General features: G+C 47.0%; 1 protein-coding gene across 1 annotated transcript; it reads left to right on the top strand.

The window, feature by feature from the left end:
• Nucleotides 1-1,220: 1,220 nt before the first annotated feature.
• LOC141049168 (cytochrome P450 27C1-like) lies at nt 1,221-16,474 on the top strand. Its single transcript, XM_073545340.1, is given in 10 exon segments — nt 1,221-1,263; nt 1,266-1,525; nt 7,618-7,808; nt 11,233-11,432; nt 11,560-11,769; nt 11,863-12,026; nt 13,082-13,248; nt 13,579-13,657; nt 14,227-14,430; nt 15,813-16,474. Coding segments are annotated over 10 exon segments (1,620 nt in total). The 5' UTR covers nt 1,221-1,235; the 3' UTR covers nt 15,930-16,474.
• Nucleotides 16,475-20,978: the final 4,504 nt, after the last annotated feature.

Below are 20,978 nucleotides of genomic sequence, written 5' to 3'. Positions count from 1 at the left end.
TTTTTTCAGTAAAAATGATGACTGAGGCCCTGAAGTCTCCAAGTGTTTTCACCAGAACAAAGTCTAGGGGTAACGTCTCTCCTTGTGGAGAGTGACAAGCCTGACATGCCAGTGTGTGGAGACTTAGGGTGTGTGCACACGCCGCGGATTCTGCTGCGGATCCGCAGCGGTTTTGGCCCTTTTACCCTTTTAGCCTATGGAAAATTAAATCCGCAGTGCACACTGTGCAGAATTTTCCGCGCGGTTTCCGCTGCGGTTTCACACCTTATCATTATGAGGTGTGAAACTGCAGGGCAAAATCCGCAGCAGAATCCGCAGCGTGTGCACACACTTAGAGGCCATGCAATGCACCAGAAGAAAAAAAGTTTAGTGACTTTTATCATTTTCACACCAGTTTTGCCCAGTTCCACCAATCCTGGCATAGCTGGAGCTTGACTGAGGCCGAACAGGGATCTGAGGCCACAACTCATCAAATTCCTGTTGACTCCAGAGTCTTACTCCGGTCCTTGACTGGAATAAGTTTTGTACACCATTTTTCCGACGCCTGATTCATTAAGAGGCGCTTCCGAGTCCAGCTCTTCTCAGATTTGTGATACATTTATTTGATTGGTGCGAAAATCTGATGTCATTTTAGGACAAATTTATGTAGAAAAATAAATAATTCTGGAGGGTTCACAAAAAGGTTCAAGCACAGTGGTAAATAGATATAAACCAGGCAGATGTGGGTGACTGTGGCCGATATTGGCGGTCGGGGGACGTCTGCGTCCGGAGATCGGCTCCCAAACACCGTCTGCAATAGGAGTCGATGGGCGCCGGGATCTGTCGGGATCCATCATGTGAGGTCACCATATGGTCAGTGTATACATGTAGTGGGACACAACATGAGCACAGGGTCCCCGGACCCCCACACACAACGAGGGGGCACGTTAACCCTTTTAGGATTTTTTCTTCCCGGTGATTTTCGTTGTTTCTTCCTATTTCTAAAAGAAATAATATAAAATGTAACAAATAATAAAAGAGAGAAAAGAATCAGAAAGTCTACGGGATTCAAGGGGTTAATGCGGGAAATCCGAGCGAGGGCGAAGTTGGCGGCTCAGGAGGGGTTAATGCTGGGGGTCCCGGGCAGAGGGACCCCTGTGATGGGGGAACGTCCATGAAGAAGCCATTGATCGCGGCCTGTGACCACCCCTTCCTCTGGGCTGGGGGGAGGGAGGCTTTAATAATGGTGTAAGCCGATGCCCGGCCAGTCTGCGGCGGAGCTCGGAGGAGGAGGATGGCGGCGGCGCCGGTGGTGCTGGGGGGGCGGCGGCTGCACGCGGAGCTCCGGGGGCTCTGCCGGCGGGGGGCGCACAGGAGCCCCGGGCTCGGGGCTGCAGGGCCGGCGGTCAGGCAGGAGGCTGGGGGCGCTGAGAGCAGGGGGGAGGCGCTGGGGAGAAGCCTGAAGGAGATGCCCGGACCCCGCACCCTCACCAACCTGCGGGAGCTGTTCTGGAGAGACGGCTTCAGCCGCATCCACGAGATCCAGGTACGGGGGCGTCATGCTGGGGGGGATACTGGGGGGCTATATGTTGGGGGGATACTGGGGGGCTATATGTTGGGGGGGATACTGGGGGGCTATATGTTGGGGGGGATACTGGGGGGGCTATATGTTGGGGGGATACTGGGGGGCTATATGTTGGGGGGGATACTGGGGGGCGTCATGCTGGGGGGGATACTGGGGGGCGTCATGCTGGGGGGGATACTGGGGGGCGTCATGCTGGGGGGGATACTGGGGGGCGTCATGCTGGGGGGGATACTGGGGGGCGTCATGCTGGGGGGGATACTGGGGGGCGTCATGCTGGGGGGGATACTGGGGGGCGTCATGCTGGGGGGGATACTGGGGGGCGTCATGCTGGGGGGATACTGGGGGCTATATGTTGGGGGGGATACTGGGGGGCTATATGTTGGGGGGGATACTGGGGGGCTATATGTTGGGGGGGGATACTGGGGGGCTATATGTTGGGGGGGGATACTGGGGGGCTATATGTTGGGGGGGATACTGGGGGGCTATATGTTGGGGGGGATACTGGGGGGCTATATGTTGGGGGGGGATACTGGGGGGCTTTATGTTGGGGGGGGATACTGGGGGGCTTTATGTTGGGGGGGATACTGGGGGGCTATATGTTGGGGGGGATACTGGGGGGGCTATATGTTGGGGGGGGATACTGGGAGGCTTTATGTTGGGGGGGATACTGGGGGGCATTGTAGGGGTGGATACTGGGGGGCTTTATGTTGGGGGGGATACTGGGAGGCTTTATGTTGGGGGGGATACTGGGGGGCATTGTAGGGGTGCTTGCTGGATGAGATCATTTTTTTTTTTTTTGGGGGGGGGGCATGCTCCATGCATCTCTCTGGGGGTCTGCAGTGCTTCTTTCCTGTGGGGGGGGGGCGGCATCATCAGATGTCAGTGCTGCAGGGGTTAATGTTTGTAGTATACCTACAGGGGGCAGGTGCTGGTGGTTTCCGGAGCTGCGGGGGTTAACACTTGTAATGAAGCCCCAGTTAACTCTCTCCTCTCCTGCTCCACGTGCTCTGAGCTGTAGTTATACAACTCGGGGCGTGGCCTCCATGGGTGCTGTCAGCAGGCCCCGCCCACTAATGTGCAGAGTAATGTAAGTGGGCGTGGCCTCTCAGTGTTTATACACAGAGTGTGACACATTGTAACTGCAGAGCTGCATCACATCCACAGGCTGAGCTACAGGAGAGGAGGGCGGCGCCTGGGGCTGAGATGCCCAGATACCCTGAGCAATGTGCGTGGGGGGCTGCAGGTGGTCTCAGATGCCTCAGGCCAGTTTTTTTTTTTTTTTTTTTGGGGGGGGTATTCCACAGATGACTCCTTAGGTCTCTTTCACACATCAGTTTTTTGCCATCAGTCACAACCCGTCAACGTGTGAAAAAACCAAACACTGATGCATCGGATCTGTAGGAATGTAAAGGATCAGGATTCTAGAAAAAGAGACTTTATTTCTGTGCCAGAACGGAAAATGGGGTTAAATTAAAGGCTGAAATATTGTTTCGGGCCGCTCAGTTTTGAAAGACTGAATCCATCATTGTCCGACTTTTCGACGTACACAAAGATTTTCGGACGGACGACCCGTGTTGCCGTCAGTCACAATCCGTCACTAATACAAGTGTACTAGAAAAAAATGGATCCAGCGCAATCATTTACTGGATCCGTTTATTTCCCAAAACGTCGGATTGTGACTGACGGCGAAAAACTGATGTGTGAAAGAGGCCGACAGTCGGAGAGGGGGCGGTTCTGCCTGTGGGCTGAGATGCTCAGAGTGGGGGGGGGGTTGGTAACACTTGTGGGCTGAGATGCTCAGAGTGGGGGGGGGTTGGTAACACCGGTGGGCTGAGATGCTCAGAGTGGGGGGGGGGTTGGTAACACTTGTGGGCTGAGATGCTCAGAGTGGGGGGGGGTTGGTAACACCGGTGGGCTGAGATGCTCAGAGTGGGGGGGGGGTTGGTAACACCGGTGGGCTGAGATGCTCAGAGTGGGGGGGGGGTTGGTAACACCGGTGGGCTGAGATGCTCAGAGTGGGGGGGGGGGGTTGGTAACACCGGTGGGCTGAGATGCTCAGAGTGGGGGGGGGGTTGGTAACACCGGTGGGCTGAGATGCTCAGAGTGGGGGGGGGGTTGGTAACACCGGTGGGCTGAGATGCTCAGAGTGGGGGGGGGGTTGGTAACACCGGTGGGCTGAGATGCTCAGAGTGGGGGGGGGGTTGGTAACACCGGTGGGCTGAGATGCTCAGAGTGGGGGGGGGGGGGGTTGGTAACACCGGTGGGCTGAGATGCTCAGAGTGGGGGGGGGGGGGGGTTGGTAACACCGGTGGGCTGAGATGCTCAGAGTGGGGGGGGGGGTTGGTAACACCGGTGGGCTGAGATGCTCAGAGTGGGGGGGGGGTTGGTAACACTTGTGGGCTGAGATGCTCAGAGTGGGGGGGGGGGTTGGTAACACCGGTGGGCTGAGATGCTCAGAGTGGGGGGGGGGGTTGGTAACACCGGTGGGCTGAGATGCTCAGAGTGGGGGGGGGGGGTTGGCAACACCGGTGGGCTGAGATGCTCAGAGTGCGGGGGGGTTGGTAACACCTGTGGGCTGAGATGCTCAGAGTGGGGGGGGGTTGGTAACACCGGTGGGCTGAGATGCTCAGAGTGGGGGGGGGGTTGGTAACACCGGTGGGCTGAGATGCTCAGAGTGGGGGGGGGGGTTGGTAACACCGGTGGGCTGAGATGCTCAGAGTGGGGGGGGGTTGGCAACACCGGTGGGCTGAGATGCTCAGAGTGGGGGGGGGGTTGGTAACACCGGTGGGCTGAGATGCTCAGAGTGGGGGGGGGGGGGGGGGTTGGTAACACCGGTGGGCTGAGATGCTCAGAGTGGGGGGGGGGGGTTGGTAACACCTGTGGGCTGAGATGCTCAGAGTGGGGGGGGGGGTTGGTAACACCTGTGGGCTGAGATGCTCAGAGTGGGGGGGGGGGGTTGGTAACACCTGTGGGCTGAGATGCTCAGAGTGGGGGGGGGGGGGTTGGTAACACCTGTGGGCTGAGATGCTCAGAGTGGGGGGGGTTGGTAACACCGGTGGGCTGAGATCCATAGGGATTACAAGTAAATCCATGTAACAGACACTTTGATTTGCTGAGATACGTGACTGACAGGCAGTAGTATCCCACGTGGCGGCTTAGATGCACGGCTCAGCGGTGCCCCGTCTCTGGCTGTCCTCCGCAGGTGACTGCTGCTCTTGTTCTTTGTTCTCTCCCATTGCACGGACAGGTGTTTGGTATTTGGAGTAACCGGATCTGCGGCCTCCGTCTCTACCTGCACGTTCATCACTGACTTGTCTGGAATGATCCTAGATCAGAGCAGGATGACGGGTGTGGTGGTTGCTGGGACAATGTAGCCTGATATTTCTCACAGCTGGGGGTTTGGGTCAATTGTATCCAGGCTGTGTGTGGAAATCTTTCTTGTTCTGATAGTTTGTTACAATGTTTCAGCTGCATCTTACCTGTAGGATCGGGCTGTTTGGTGCTCAGAGAATGGTTTCTAGGTGGCCCATACGGATTCATGGATTTTGCTTAAACTATAAAATGCCTTACAAACATTTGTAATGTAATCTGGGTTTTCCCATTAGTGAGATAGCAGACGACAGTTGGTGTTCATACAACTCTATGAAGGGAGAGGAGAGCGGAGATGGAGGCTACAGACATCATTCTGCAGCAAGTTCTGTGGACGCCAGAGTTAAAGTTTAGATCTATGGTAAAGAGAAAAAAAGTTAGTGTGAGTGCTCATACACGCGAGAAACTCGGACGCGTCTCGCACGTCAATACCCGGCACTGCCGCCGGCACTCGGATCGGAGCGTTCAGCTACATAGAAATGCATGGAGGCGCACGCTCCGATCCCAGTGCCGGGTATTGACGTGCGAGACTCGTCCGAGTTTCTCGCATGTGAGTATGAGCGCTAAGTGTCGTTTCAGGAGAACTTGCAGCAGAAAGTTTGTGTCGGCCTCGAGCTCCTTCTCGATAGTTTTAGAAGATTGGTACTTTGATCTCAGAAATGGGAAATTCTGACTTCACTGGACACCGATTTTTCCCCTTGAAGTGAGAGTGCAGGAGACTGGTGTCTGGGATCAGAGCAATCAGAGTTGTTTCTTTTCATTGCTATTATTAATTTATCAAATCTAAATTGTAACATTGCTTTGGTCATTAACCTTTTTTGCAACTTTTTTAGCACAAAAATTTTCACATTCCCTTTCGCAAAATTTCCGCAAAAATTCCAGGTGTCTATAAATCCACCTCTGCGGGGCTCGTGTACACTTGTGTTAATCTTTCCAACATTTTAATAAGTCTCAGTTGATCAGATAAATCAGACACAAGCATCTGGAAAACAAGAACCCGGCGACAAAGACGAGCGTGAAAATAAAAACAAACAAAGCCCGTGTTAAAAGTGGTGCAAATAAAAAGAATTGGGCACAGATGAAATAAAAAAAAAAAAGGTTAAAAATGTCAAAAAGGAGGCACAAATACAATAATAAACTGGTCCCCAGGGATGTTAGGACTTTTGTTTCTTGGAATTTCCTCTGTCTTGGAGCGCGTTGTCTCAGTGCCCGATTCCGGTGTCGGCTCTTCCTCCATTGCGTCTCGTGCAGCTTTAATATCTGATGGTGTTTGTCGGTTTTCCGCTGGGATCCAAGGGAAAGGGCTGAAATATTCAGGAATGACTCGATTTCTGCGCTCTCGCATTTAGTGTTCGGTTTCCTGGGCTGGGAGCCAAGCAGCTGCCTCCCTGAAATATCTTCACAATTCCCCTCACAAAATGGACAAATTAAATTCTTCACTTGTACGGACGAATCCTTCCACCCAAATATGACGTCTGCTCGTATCATCTTGTCCCAGGCGCGGGAAGTGAAATTTTGCCATCGCTGTGCCCATTGGCGCTAACCCCCTCTTCTCTAGTTCTATTCACCGACAGGCATCATTTCTAGGTAAAATGTAACGATTCCTGTTCCACCCCAATTACATTGTTTTCCTATTCGAGCGTTACCCATTTAAAGGGACGGTAAACTTTTAACGTTAGATACTTGGGCCAGAAACATTAACTTTTTTTAATTAAATTTTCCGCCTCAAAAAAATAAGTAAGACTTTTGAAGTCCTGTAATTACAGTTTCTCCATCTGCTGTAGCCCAAGGAGATGGAGCGGGACCTCAACTTTGGAAAGAATGAGTCCACAAGCCAGAGGTTCTCTAATCTATTACTGCCACAGAAATAACTTTCCTTGTCCATCCCACATTCCCCTTCTCACCCACCATCCTTCTACCCACCGGGACTTTTCACACCTGTGGGTCCCATATAAAGCTGTGGCATGGATCCTACAATAGAGTGAGGGCTCCTCCTGGTGGACAGAGGTGTGTACTGCATTAAGATGCAAGAAATCAGGAAAATACTGAACGGGGACAAATCTGGGAAAGTTTACTATAAACTGCTGGCAATAATCTACACACACTAACTCTTTCATTAGACACCGATTTATTTTGAACGTCAGGGTTCAGCGTACAGAATATATATTATATAATTTTTGCGTTTTGAACATCTTATCTTTGTAAACATCCAGGATAGGAGTCCTCTCTGATCTTGTTTTTTGGGGGTGTTGTCTGTGGGCACGGAACCTTTGGTTGCACTTCTCTGGTAATTTGCAGGGACAGTGTTGCTCCTGTGACGTGAGGCAGAGCTGGTCTGTCTTCTGCTGATGTCACGATTTCTCACCTGCTAGTTCCTGTAGCTGATGGAGACGATTGCCCCCAATCTTATGTACCCCACCCTGCAGGGGTCTGCACACTGCCTGTGACCTCCGGCGGCCTCTCCTTGGCTTCTCACTTGCGTCTCCATTCACTTTTTTTCCCATTTTGGGGACTTTAGAATGATCTATATAATAATTAGATTTTGATAACCTAATGAGGTGGGGTGGGGATGACTATTAACATGAGTTGTGTGAAGGGCGCGTGGGATGACATTCTATCTGCTGGAAATGAAGGCAGTAAATGGCACATTCCAAACATTCATCACCTTCTCCCTCCACTTCCAGCAAAAGCACATCCGAGAATATGGCCGAATCTTCAAGTCGCACTTTGGTCCCCAGTTTGTGGTATCGATAGCGGACAGAGACATGGTGGCTCAGGTTCTCCGAGCTGAGAGAGACGCCCCCCAGAGGGCGAACATGGAGTCCTGGCAGGAGTACCGAGACCTAAGGGGACGATCGACCGGTCTCATATCTGCGTGAGTAGCAATCCTCTTCTATACATAGAATTATACACAGGAGATGCCCATGTTATACCGGCTGTACATATATAACTATATACAGGAGATGCCCAGGTTATACCAGCTGTACATATATCATTATATACAGGAGATCCCCATGTTATACCGGCTGTACATATATAATTATATACAGGAGATGCCCATGTTATACCGGCTGTACATATATAATTATATACAGGAGATGCCCATGTTATACCGGCTGAACATATATAATTATATACAGGAGATGCCCAGGTCATACCAGCTGTACATATATCATTATATACAGGAGATCCCCATGTTATACCGGCTGTACATATATAATTATATACAGGAGATGCCCATGTTATACCGGCTGTACATATATAATTATATACAGGAGATGCCCATGTTATACCGGCTGAACATATATAATTATATACAGGAGATGCCCAGGTCATACCAGCTGTACATATATCATATACAGGAGATCCCCATGTTATACCGGCTGTACATATATAATTATATACAGGAGATGCCCATGTTATACCGGCTGTACATATATAATTATATACAGGAGATGCCCTGGTTATACCGGCTGTACATATATAATTATATACAGGAGATGCCCAGGTTATACCAGCTGTACATATATAATTATATACAGGAGATCCCCATGTTATACCGACTGTACATATATAATTATATACAGGAGATGCCCATGTTATACCGGCTGTACATATATAATTATATACAGGAGATGCCCTGGTTATACCGGCTGTACATATATAATTATATACAGGAGATGCCCTGGTTATACCGGCTGTACATATATAATTATATACAGGAGATGCCCCGGTTATTCCAGCTGTGCATATATCATATACAGGAGATGCCCAGGTTATATCCACTGTACATGCATAATTATATACAGGAGATGCCCAGGTTATACCAGCTGTACATATATAATTATATACAGGAGATGCCCTGGTTATACTGGCTGAACATATATAATTATATACAGGAGATGTCCAGGTTATACCGGCTGTACATATATAATTATATACAGGAGATGCCCAGGTTATACCGGCTGTACATATATAATTATATACAGGAGATGCCCCGGTTATTCCAGCTGTGCATATATCATATACAGGAGATGCCCAGGTTATATCCACTGTACATGCATAATTATATACAGGAGATGCCCAGGTTACACCGGCTGTACATATATAATTATATACAGGAGATGCCCTGGTTATACTGGCTGAACATATATAATTATATACAGGAGATGCCCAGGTTATACCGGCTGTACATATATAATTATATACAGGAGATGCCCAGGTTATACCGGCTGTACATATATAATTATATACAGGAGATGCCCAGGTTATACCAGCTGTGCATATATCATATACAGGAGATGCCCAGGTTATATCCACTGTACATGTATAATTATATACAGGAGATGCCCAGGTTATACCAGCTGTACATATATAATTATATACAGGAGATGCCCAGGTTATACCAGCTGTACATATATAATTATATACAGGAGATGCCCAGGTTATACCGGCTGTACATATATAATTATATACAGGAGATGCCCAGGTTATACCGGCTGTACATATATAATTATATACAGGAGATGCCCAGGTTATACCAGCTGTGCATATATCATATACAGGAGATGCCCAGGTTATATCCACTGTACATGTATAATTATATACAGGAGATGCCCAGGTTATACCAGCTGTACATATATAATTATATACAGGAGATGCCCAGGTTATACCAGCTGTACATATATAATTATATACAGGAGATGCCCAGGTTATACCGGCTGTACATGTATAATTATATACAGGAGATGCCCAGGTTATATCCACTGTACATATATACTTATATACAGGAGATACCCAGGTTATACCGGCTGTACATATATAATTATATACAGGAGATGCCCAGGTTATACCGGCTGTACATATATAATTATATACAGGAGATGCCCAGGTTATACCGGCTGTACATATATAATTATATACAGGAGATGCCCTGGTTATACTGGCTGAACATATATAATTATATACAGGAGATGCCCAGGTTATACCGGCTGTACATATATAATTATATACAGGAGATGCCCAGGTTATACCGGCTGTACATATATAATTATATACAGGAGATGCCCAGGTTATATCCACTGTACATGTATAATTATATACAGGAAATGCCCAGGTTATATCCACTGTACATATATACTTATATACAGGAGATACCCAGGTTATACTGGCTGTGCATATATAATTATATACAGGAGATGCCCGGGTTATACCGGCTGTACATATATAGTTATATACAGGAGATGCCCAGGTTATACCGGCTGTACATATATAATTATATACAGGAGATGCCCAGGTTATATCCACTGTACATGTATAATTATATACAGGAAATGCCCAGGTTATATCCACTGTACATATATACTTATATACAGGAGATACCCAGGTTATACTGGCTGTGCATATATAATTATATACAGGAGATGCCCGGGTTATACCGGCTGTACATATATAGTTATATACAGGAGATGCCCAGGTTATACCGGCTGTACATATATAATTATATACAGGAGATGCCCAGGTTATACCGGCTGTACATATATAATTGTATACAGGAGATGCCCAGGTTATACCGGCTGTACACATATATAATTATATACAGGAGATGCCCAGGTTATACTGGCTGTACACATATATAATTATATACAGGAGATGCCCAGGTTATACCGGCTGTACATATATAATTATATACAGGAGATGCCCAGGTTATACCGGCTGTACACATATATAATTATATACAGGAGATGCCCAGGTTATACTGGCTGTGCATATATAATTATAGACAGGAGATGCCCAGGTTATACCGGCTGTGCATATATAATTATAGACAGGAGATGCCCAGGTTATACCGGCTGTGCATATATAATTATAGACAGGAGATGCCCAGGTTATACCGGCTGTATATATATAATTATATACAGGAGATACCCAGGTTATACCAGCTGTACATATATAATTATAGACAGGAGATGCCCAGGTTATACTGGCTGTACATATATAATTATAGACAGGAGATGCCCAGGTTATACCGGCTGTACATATATAATTATAGACAGGAGATGCCCAGGTTATACCGGCTGTACATATATAATTATATACAGGAGATGCCCAGGTTATACCGGCTGTACATATATAATTATGGGTGCTCGCCAGATACTGTTAGGATTTACATTTCATTTAATTGATAATCTATTAACTCTTGTATTTCTAGAAGCTTCTGACACTTCAGCAGTTTTTCCTCACCTGCCTAAGACTTTTGCACAGCGCTGTATTACCCACATATTTTTCTCTCTCCGCAGGGAAGGTAAGAAGTGGCTCGCCATGCGCAGTGTTCTTCGACAGAAAATCCTTAGGCCGAGAGACGTGGCTGTTTTTTCCGGGGGAGTAAATGAAGTTGTCGTTGACTTGATCAAGAGGATCCGATTCCTTCGATCTCAGGAAGATGATGGAGAAACTGTGACCAACGTCAATGACCTTTACTTCAAGTATTCCATGGAAGGTAGAGCCGCTTTGCCTCTTTGCCTCTTTCCAAACTTCGGAGGACGTTTGAGATCACTCTTTAGATTTTAAAAATATTTAGCTCTTTCTCTTTAATGTCCTAAATTGTGCTGTGCTCCGCTCTTCAGCCGTGGCCACCATACTGTACGAGTGTCGGCTCGGCTGCCTGGACAACGACGTCCCCGAGCAGACCCTGCAGTACATCGAAGCCCTGGAGCTGATGTTCAGCATGTTTAAGACCACCATGTACGCCGGCGCCATCCCCAAGTGGCTGCGCCCGTTCATCCCTCGACCGTGGGAGGAGTTCTGCCGCTCCTGGGACGGACTCTTCAGATTCAGTAAGAACGGAACATCTTCATCAATGATACGTCGGTTTTTATTATTTTTCATGTTTGTTTTTTTTTTTTGTTTTGTTTTTTTTTAATCTCCAGGTCAGATTCATGTGGATAAAAAACTGCGGGAGATTGAATCCCAGCTGCAGAAGGGGGAGGAGGTAAAAGGGGGTCTCCTGACGTCACTACTGATCAGCAAGGAGCTGTCTGTGGAGGAACTCTACGCCAACATGACCGAGATGCTTCTTGCAGGAGTGGATACGGTAATCGGGGTTTTACCATGATGTGTGTGTAGGGGGGGGGGGGGGGGGGGCACATCGTGGAGGTGTAATGACCGGAGGTCCAAATAAGATCCAGTGGGTCACAGAGCAAGACTGAGGCAGAAATCCCAAAGAGTCTTTACTCCAGCAGCAGATAAAGTAGAACGTAGTATGTGGAAGAAACAGATTGAATACCCTTAGAGTACACTCAGCCGGAGCTGAAATCACTATGCCACAGGGATAGGTAAATTTATTTCAAATCAGAAAGGTCAATTCAGGTACTCGGAGAACAGCTGTAAATCGAATGTAGTGACATCAAGGGACCCCCTGGAATGGTGCACTGAGTATAACCTACACAAACCTACAATAACAATGCATATAAATATAATACAAAGGTCCTTAAGCGCTTCACCTAGGGATACCCGGGTATCTATGACTATGGAACCTTTAACCTGAGGTGCGTCTCCTCTCAGGCATATAGATTGCATCGGCTGCAGCCAGTCCCAAATCTTCAGCACCAATCAGTTGCATTAACACAAGGTTCCTCGTCTTGTCGGCCGGTGCCGAGCCCAAATGCCGGGGACTTATAGCTCTGTAGCCTCAAGATGCTGTGTCTCCTCCTGTAGTCCTCACAAATTGTCCTAGAAGCAATCCGCCTGTTTCTGTATAAAATGTCTGTCCAATGTTGCTTCTCAGCTCATCACAACAGGGACTCCACAGTCACACAGCTCTCAGGAACGCTCAGCCTTTGTTCCACAGCAAGGTCTCAGGCTCTCAAGATGAAGGGTTGCAGTACACAGTCTCTTACAGTGTTCAATCTCTTTGATTCTCAAAAGCTGCTCCACACACAGTGGCACTCAGGACAGTCTCTTCCTTTTCTGGAAGCTTCCCTTACAGCTCTAGACAGCAGACACTGGGCCCCACCCCCCAACACACAGATTCCCTGGCACTCGCAGCACCTGCTCTTAGCTGCGGCAGGCAAACACCAAAGGGTAATCACAGTTCACCCTCTTACAGAGGTGCAGTTTCTTATCCCCTTTTTGCCCCTCTTTCTTCAGACCTCCTTTACTCTTTCTTGGGCGACCTTCTTACTGGCCAAGAACCCTCAGATCCAGCAATCGGTCTACAATGAGATAGTGATGAACCTGGGGAAGGATGTGGTGCCGACCGCGGAGGACGTGCCCAGGCTGCCGCTAGTCAGAGCAGTGCTGAAGGAGACGCTCCGGTGAGAGGTTGGGGGCATCGGGAGACCCGTTTATAGGTCTAATATAATATCCTAAAATGTGCGTTACCTGTGCACCGTGCCTCCCATTAAGCTGCGGGATCCTTCCTGGGATCTATAGGGCTTACCTGTTACATATAGTCGAGGATTGGCGCATCCTGCTGACGCCGTAATGTCTACAGGGATTGGCGGGTCTTATTGTGCCATCTTGGGATAAACCTTATCACCCGGTCTGGCAGCCACTTATCACTCCCCATATAGACACATGTTCACATTGTGCAGGACTAGATGTCTAATGTTTTCTGTTTGGTAACTTTTTTTTTTTTATATTAGATTATTTCCAGTTTTACCAGGGAACGGCCGAGTGACCCAGGATGACTTGGTTATCGGGGGATACTTGATCCCTAAAGGAGTGAGTGTCGCGCTGCGTCCTTAAAGGGGTTCTTCCTTTTTAATGTAAATGAAGCTGAATCCTATCCACAAGTGACTGTTTCAGTTCTTGACGTTTTTCAGAGTTTTGCTTGCTGTCAGTGAATGGGGCGATCTCGCCTGGCTCTAGTCACTTCTCAGCTGGAGGCGCCATCTGTCCCAGCTCCGAGAAACCTGATCCAGTAATAAAGCAGGTGTGAACAGAGCCACTGCTGTGATACAATGTATCGGTCAGAGGATTGTCCAGACCCTTGTGCCCAGGAGTCCTGCGCGCTGTAGAAGGTCTGCACAATCCTCTGTGAGCTGAACAGACTGTAACAAACCACCAGGGAGATTAGTGCAGCCACACTGGGTACAATGGACGAGCTGTGCGCTGGTTGCTGCCTGTGGATATATGCGATTACCTCCATTCACTGACAGCAAGCACAGGTCTTGAAAATGTTGGTGGATTGACGCCTGACATTCTGGAGGGATTGAGCTTCGTGACCTGAACCCGCTTATCGCTCCTGTGAATCTTCTTTTTGCCCGTCCGACTTGTCCTGTCTGTTGCAGACCCAGCTGGCGCTGTGCCATTATTCCACCTCCTATGACGAGGACTACTTCTCGGCGGCAGAAGAGTTTCGGCCCACCCGTTGGTTACGGCACGGACACCTGGACCGAGTGGAGAACTTTGGCTCCATTCCCTTTGGCTATGGGATTCGCAGCTGCATCGGGAAGAGGATCGCGGAGCTGGAGATTCACCTGGCACTAATACAGGTAGACCCCGCTGACTGCCAGTGCTGGGAATGGGACACAATTGGCACGTCGGCCCCCCGCCTACTGAGCTGATAATGGAGCAGCAAATGTATCTTGGTGCCTTTATTGGCCAAGGGCTGAGCCAGACATGGTGCCGTGTTCTGAAGGGTTAATGGTGCAAGGGCGCTAAATGTTGCCATGCAGGGAATATGGGGACTTACATTAAGGTTGTTCTTCTTCTTTTTTTTTTTTTTTTTTTTTTTATTTATTTTTTTTTTTGCAATTGGGCCCTCATGATTAATGTATGTTCATAAGACCCTAATTTTTAAAGGTTTCTTCAAATCAGTCATCTCCTTTATGACAATTGATTATTTTTGAGATCAAGAGCACATTGCCCCGTCACTGCTTCCAATCACCACCAGGGGCAGCTCGCAAGATATTATAACCTAAGCTCCAGTGAGCTCCCCCTAGTGGTGTCTGCAGGAAACCAAAATCTTATCTAAAGCGAGATTCCCGGATTCCAAAAAAATGATCCATTATTAGGGCAGGTGTAGATGGTGGTAGATTCTCTCATCCCCCAGCATCAAGCCAATTCTTCTGCTGTACGCACTCAGATAAAGCGAGCACGGTGTGACCCAATCCTCCCAGATGAGGAGAAGATAGGGGGGGGGGGGGGACTTTTCCATCTCCTCCATTCTGTGAGTCAGATGTCAGAGTGCAGTCCGAGGTTTCCCATGGACATATTGACTTGCGTGGCCGAGTGCAGTCAGAGTATTGGATCTAACTCAGGTGTGCAGTGATTTATTTTTTTTATTCCCCCCCCCCCCCCCCCCCTTCCTTCAGACCAGCTCTGTCCAAGAAAAAAAAAAAGTGACGGTCATAACATTGGTTTGAGTGAGATGCAATGCTCGGACAACGAATACGCTCGTCTGTACCTGCCCCCAACAGAATGGAGGATAACGAACTGATCACCGGGTGTCTGACTGCTGGGACCCCCAGTACTTCCGAGAATGGAGTAGAGCTGAGTGTGCGCTACCTCCGCTGCATTCTTTGTTTGCGGGACTTCTGGATAAAGCGGAGCGCACGCTCCGTTCTTACTAGTGGCCCCATAGACAAGGACTGGAGCGGAGGTCGCGCACACTCGCCTCTGCACCATGCAATGTGCAGATGTCCATTCTAGGATTAGGGGGGGTCCCAGCAATCAGTTATATTATATCCCATGGCAGGGGGGCTACATTTGGGTTCTGGGAATACCCTTCTAATGCTATAATCGGGCAGAGGTCTGGGGTTCTGTATCAGGACAATGAAACTGACTGATACATTCTCAAATGATTGTCATAGAATTTCAGATTAATTTAGTCAGAAAGACCCTAATTTCTGCCGCACTTGACACTTTCCTACAGCTCCTCCAGAAATTTGAGATCAAGACTTCACCGAAGACACAAAGTGTCCTCCCGAAAACCCACGGACTGCTGTGCCCGGCGGGGGCCATCAATGTGTGTTACGTGGACCGTGAGTAAGGACCCTGAGCGACTGCTGCTGTGCCCTCCTGGGAACACAACCCCCATCAGGAGACTTTTGATTTTTTTTTTTTAATCTGGACTTCTGATATTTTAAGGCTTTTATATGAAGGAGATTGTGGCGTTCATCCTCGTATTCACCAATCTGCCTTGCACTTTCCTTGTACTGTTCAGAGGAGACGAGAAATCTGCCCGAGGAGCGGAAGTGACCCGGACACCTTCTCCCATGTCCCGATACTTGGCCCCATCACTTCTCCATCATCTGGACATGAGATTCCTGCACAGAACATTTTGTCTTAATAGTTCGCTGTGATTTTACCCGAAGTTTGATTTTATTTTAACAGTTGAATCCAAGTATAAAGCAAAGTTCTGCAACTTCCGAATCCACAGAAGCTTTACCATCCCCTACATCTCTAGTCCTGATACATCTGAGGGTTTGCTAAATTTGTATCTTGTCTGGGGACAGTTTTGTGTCTTAAAGGGGTTGTGCAACATGGGAAATCCTTTTTCTTTTATATTAAACTGAAGTATTTTGGGCCAAAAAACTTTTTTTTTTTTGTAATTGGGTCTCCTAAAAAAAAAAAAAAAAAAAAACCGTAAAGGGTGCAAAAATTAATAAAAACCTAATTTAAAAATTATCTTTAGCCCCAAAATATATCCAGTTAGCCAAAAAAAAAGTCCCCAGAAGAGGCTATAACTCCTTGCTTCTGATCATTAGCAGCTGCCATCTTTCTCCTATACTGATGGTTTGATACATTGTAGCAGTCTTGTATCCAGTATAGACCTTCCTCTGGACCAATTGTACAAACCCTCAGCTCGAAGAGAGAACGCAACAGTAACATCCTATGGAATCGTATATATCTATAATTCAAACTTATAATCAGATAACCCAAAGATAACAACCAGGGTGCACTGTGAAAAAAGCGGAAACCCCTTAAAGAGGAGATTAATCGAAAACCCAAAGCATGGAACGCCAAGAAATATCCAGACAAGAAATATAATAAAAAGGTATATCTTTATTAGATTGACACCAAATATTACAAAAAAATTGGCAAACAAGTGGCACAATGTAAAATGTGCATGTACCAAGATAATAATAGAAAATAGTAAAAAAAAAAAAAAAAATTTTTCAAACCAATATTGCAAATGGTGGATTAAAGGTATACAAGATAAAAAAAAAAAAAAAATATATATATATATCGAAAAAAAATCACCGATGACACAACAAAGATGTGTAATAAAACCAAGTAAACGTCTCATATGAGACAAAAAATATGCAGTTGAATCAATTAGTCTCCTGAATAATAATTCATATCAAATATATAAAAATCATAATCAAATAAGAACCTCAAAGTAAGGACTAAAGAGCACAAGTGACAGTGTAAGTAAATCACCCAAATAACATCTTAAAGGAGCATAGTGCTAAAGTGCCATAGGAATAAAAAATAGGGAATATACAGTACCCTAAGCACCCCAAGAGCCATGAAGAGGTAGACTATGTCCTAACGGCGGAGATCGGCAAATGCTTGTGCCAAATGCCTAACGGCTACATTTATCCGGCTCGCTGACGCTTGGCTGTTGATTTGCCACCACGTGACGTTCCTGGGTGTTTTGGACGCTGCGTCCAGCTGCCGGGCGAGTGCTGCTGATCGCTCCACTGGTTAGAAGGATCCAGTCTGTGATATTGTTTTCATCTTTCTTTTGGTAAAAATAAGCTGCAGCCCTGAATGGTGAGAAACTGAATCAAAAGCCAAGATTTAGCAAAACTTTTATACCAGTCAAAGTGTAGAACGTCCCGTGCTGCCAGCTGCTCCTGCCCAGTGCCATCATACAAGACCTACTACCCATCAGTAGTGATGTTGGGGTAATTTTATGGTGGTAGGCAGGGTCTCTCATCTGCTCCTGCCCATCGCCATCATATGAGACCTACTGCATGTTGGTAGGGATGTCGGGGGAAAAATGCCAATAATGATGAGAAAATGACAATTAATTCTCACCCAAATATGTATAATGTATAACAGCAAGTGAGATAAAATATAACTTTTAATGCATCGCTTAAAAATTACCAGACCTAAAGTGTCACCAAATAGTGATTAAAATGAGATGCCCATACACTGGGTGATCCCCAAGGGATAATTGAAAACACCCAAAAGCATCAAACAGGAATACAGAATGCAGCTAGTATAACATCCAAACAGCAATCTATATACAGTGGGGCAAAAAAGTATTTAGTCAGTCAGCAATAGTGCAAGTTCCACCACTTAAAAAGATGAGAGGCGTCTGTAATTTGCATCATAGGTAGACCTCAACTATGGGAGACAAACTGAGAAAAAAATATCCAGAAAATCACATTGTCTGTTTTGTTTTCATTTTATTTGCATATTATGGTGGAAAATAAGTATTTGGTCAGAAACAAAATTTCATCTCAATACTTTGTGATATATCCTTTGTTGGCAATGACAGAGGTCAAATGTTTTCTGTAAGTCTTCACAAGGTTGCCACACACTGTTGTTGGTATGTTGGCCCATTCCTCCATGCAGATCTCCTCTAGAGCAGTGATGTTTTTGGCTTTTCGCTTGGCAACACGGACTTTCAACTCCCTCCAAAGGTTTTCTATAGGGTTGAGATCTGGAGACTGGCTAGGCCACTCCAGGACCTTGAAATGCTTCTTACGAAGCCACTCCTTCGTTGCCCTGGCGGTGTGCTTTGGAACATTGTCATGTTGAAAGACCCAGCCATGTTTCATCTTCAATGCCCTTGCTGATGGAAGGAGGTTTGCACTCAAAATCTCAGGATACATGGCCCCATTCATTCTTTCATGTACCCGGATCAGTCGTCCTGGCCCCTTTGCAGAGAAACAGCCCCAAAGCATGATGTTTCCACCACCATGCTTTACAGTAGGTATGGTGTTTGATGGATGCAACTCAGTATTCTTTTTCCTCCAAACACGACAAGTTGTGTTTCTACCAAACAGTTCCAGTTTGGTTTCATCAGACCATAGGACATTCTCCCAAAACTCCTCTGGATCATCCAAATGCTCTCTAGCAAACTTCAGACGGGCCCGGACATGTACAGGCTTAAGCAGTGGGACACGTCTGGCACTGCAGGATCTGAGTCCATGGTGGCGTAGTGTGTTACTTATGGTAGGCCTTGTTACATTGGTCCCAGCTCTCTGCAGTTCATTCACTAGGTCCCCCCGCGTGGTTCTGGGATTTTTGCTCACCGTTCGTGTGATCATTCTGACCCCACGGGGTGGGATTTTGCGTGGAGCACCAGATCGAGGGAGATTATCAGTGGTCTTGTATGTCTTCCATTTTCTAATTATTGCTCCCACAGTTGATTTCTTCACTCCAAGCTGGTTGGCTATTGCAGATTCAGTCTTCCCAGCCTGGTGCAGGGCTACAATTTTGTTTCTGGTGTCCTTTGACAGCTCTTTGGTCTTCACCATAGTGGAGTTTCGAGTCAGACTGTTTGAGGGTGTGCACAGGTGTCTTTTTATACTGATAACAAGTTTAAACAGGTGCCATTACTACAGGTAATGAGTGGAGGAAAGAGGAGACTCTTAAAGAAGAAGTTACAGGTCTGTGAGAGCCAGAAATCTTGATTGCTTGTTTCTGACCAAATACTTATTTTCCACCATAATATGCAAATAAAATGAAAAAAAAACAGACAATGTGATTTTCTGGATTTTTTTTTCTCAGTTTGTCTCCCATAGTTGAGGTCTACCTATGATGTAAATTACAGACGCCTCTCATCTTTTTAAGTGGTGGAACTTGCACTATTGCTGACTGACTAAATACTTTTTTGCCCCACTGTATATAGATTGCTGTTTGGATGTTATACTAGCTGCATTCTGTATTCCTGTTTGATGCTTTTGGGTGTTTTCAATTATCCCTTGGGGATCACCCAGTGTATGGGCATCTCATTTTAATCACTATTTGGTGACACTTTAGGTCTGGTAACTTTTAATGCATCGCTTAAAAATTATATTTTATCTCACTTGCTGTTATACATTAGGGATGTCGGGGGTAATATGGGGGCAGTCTGGGTGGTAGGCAGGGCCTCTCGTCTGTTCCTGCCATCGCCATCATATGAGACTTACTGCCTGTCGGTAGGGATGTCGGGGGTAATATTATGGGGGCAGTCTGGGTGGCAGGCAGGGTCTCTCATCTGCTCCTACCCATCGCCATCATATAAGACCTACTGTCTGTCGGAAGGGTTGTTGGGGGTAATATTATGGGGGCAGCCTGTGGGTGGTAGGCAGGGTCTCCTCTTCAGGCGGCACAGCAGATGCAGCCTTCCTGCCTGTCGTCCATTGCTGCCCAGATATTTGCCTTATTATACAGTATACACTGAACCAATTGTGAACAAGAAGCCTGTATGATCCCAGAGGTGGGAGGCAGAGGGGCTCTCCGCTCTACAATAGGTGCCTTTCAGGGTGGCCCGATCTCCTTCAGAGGGGCCTCTTTATAACTACATTTTTATAAGTAAAAGATTGTTGTCCTGAACCTTGGCCCGACCGGAGCACTCGGCAGCTAATGGCCAAGGATATGAAGTCTGCACTTATCTATAGGAATGGGGGATAACTTCTTGCCTGGGGGTCCGACTGCTGGGGCCTCCAGCAATCCTGAGAATGTGACTCTGAAGCGCCCCTTCTGTGTGGAGTGAAGGTCGAGTATGCACGCCGCACTCCATTCATTGTCAATGGGACGACTGCAGACGGCGAGTGCAGTGTTCCATGATCTCCGGCAAGGAGGGGCCTGTGCAGTCTTCTTACTCGGGGTTGGGGGGTCTTGGGCCTTTTTTCCCCAGTGTCCGCCCCTTGGGTCTTTTTAATATTAAATCTGTTATATTTGCAGTGCTGGGGATTATTCAGACATTACATTTGCCATGACATGTGTCAGTGCCGCCACAATGAGACAAAACTGGTCATTTCTGTAAGACTTAACCCCTGAATTTACACCTAATCATTGTAGATGATGTCCTGTGACTTTATAATATACTTTGTTGCTATTTTTCCACTATTTACCGGACCTCCGTCTGCTGTCA

Source organism: Dendrobates tinctorius, unplaced genomic scaffold, assembly GCF_039654945.1.
Source record: "Dendrobates tinctorius isolate UK_male_01 unplaced genomic scaffold, ASM3965494v1 ptg000143l, whole genome shotgun sequence".
Lineage (NCBI taxonomy): Eukaryota > Metazoa > Chordata > Amphibia > Anura > Dendrobatidae > Dendrobates > Dendrobates tinctorius.
This window is presented reverse-complemented; position numbering and strand designations above follow the sequence as displayed.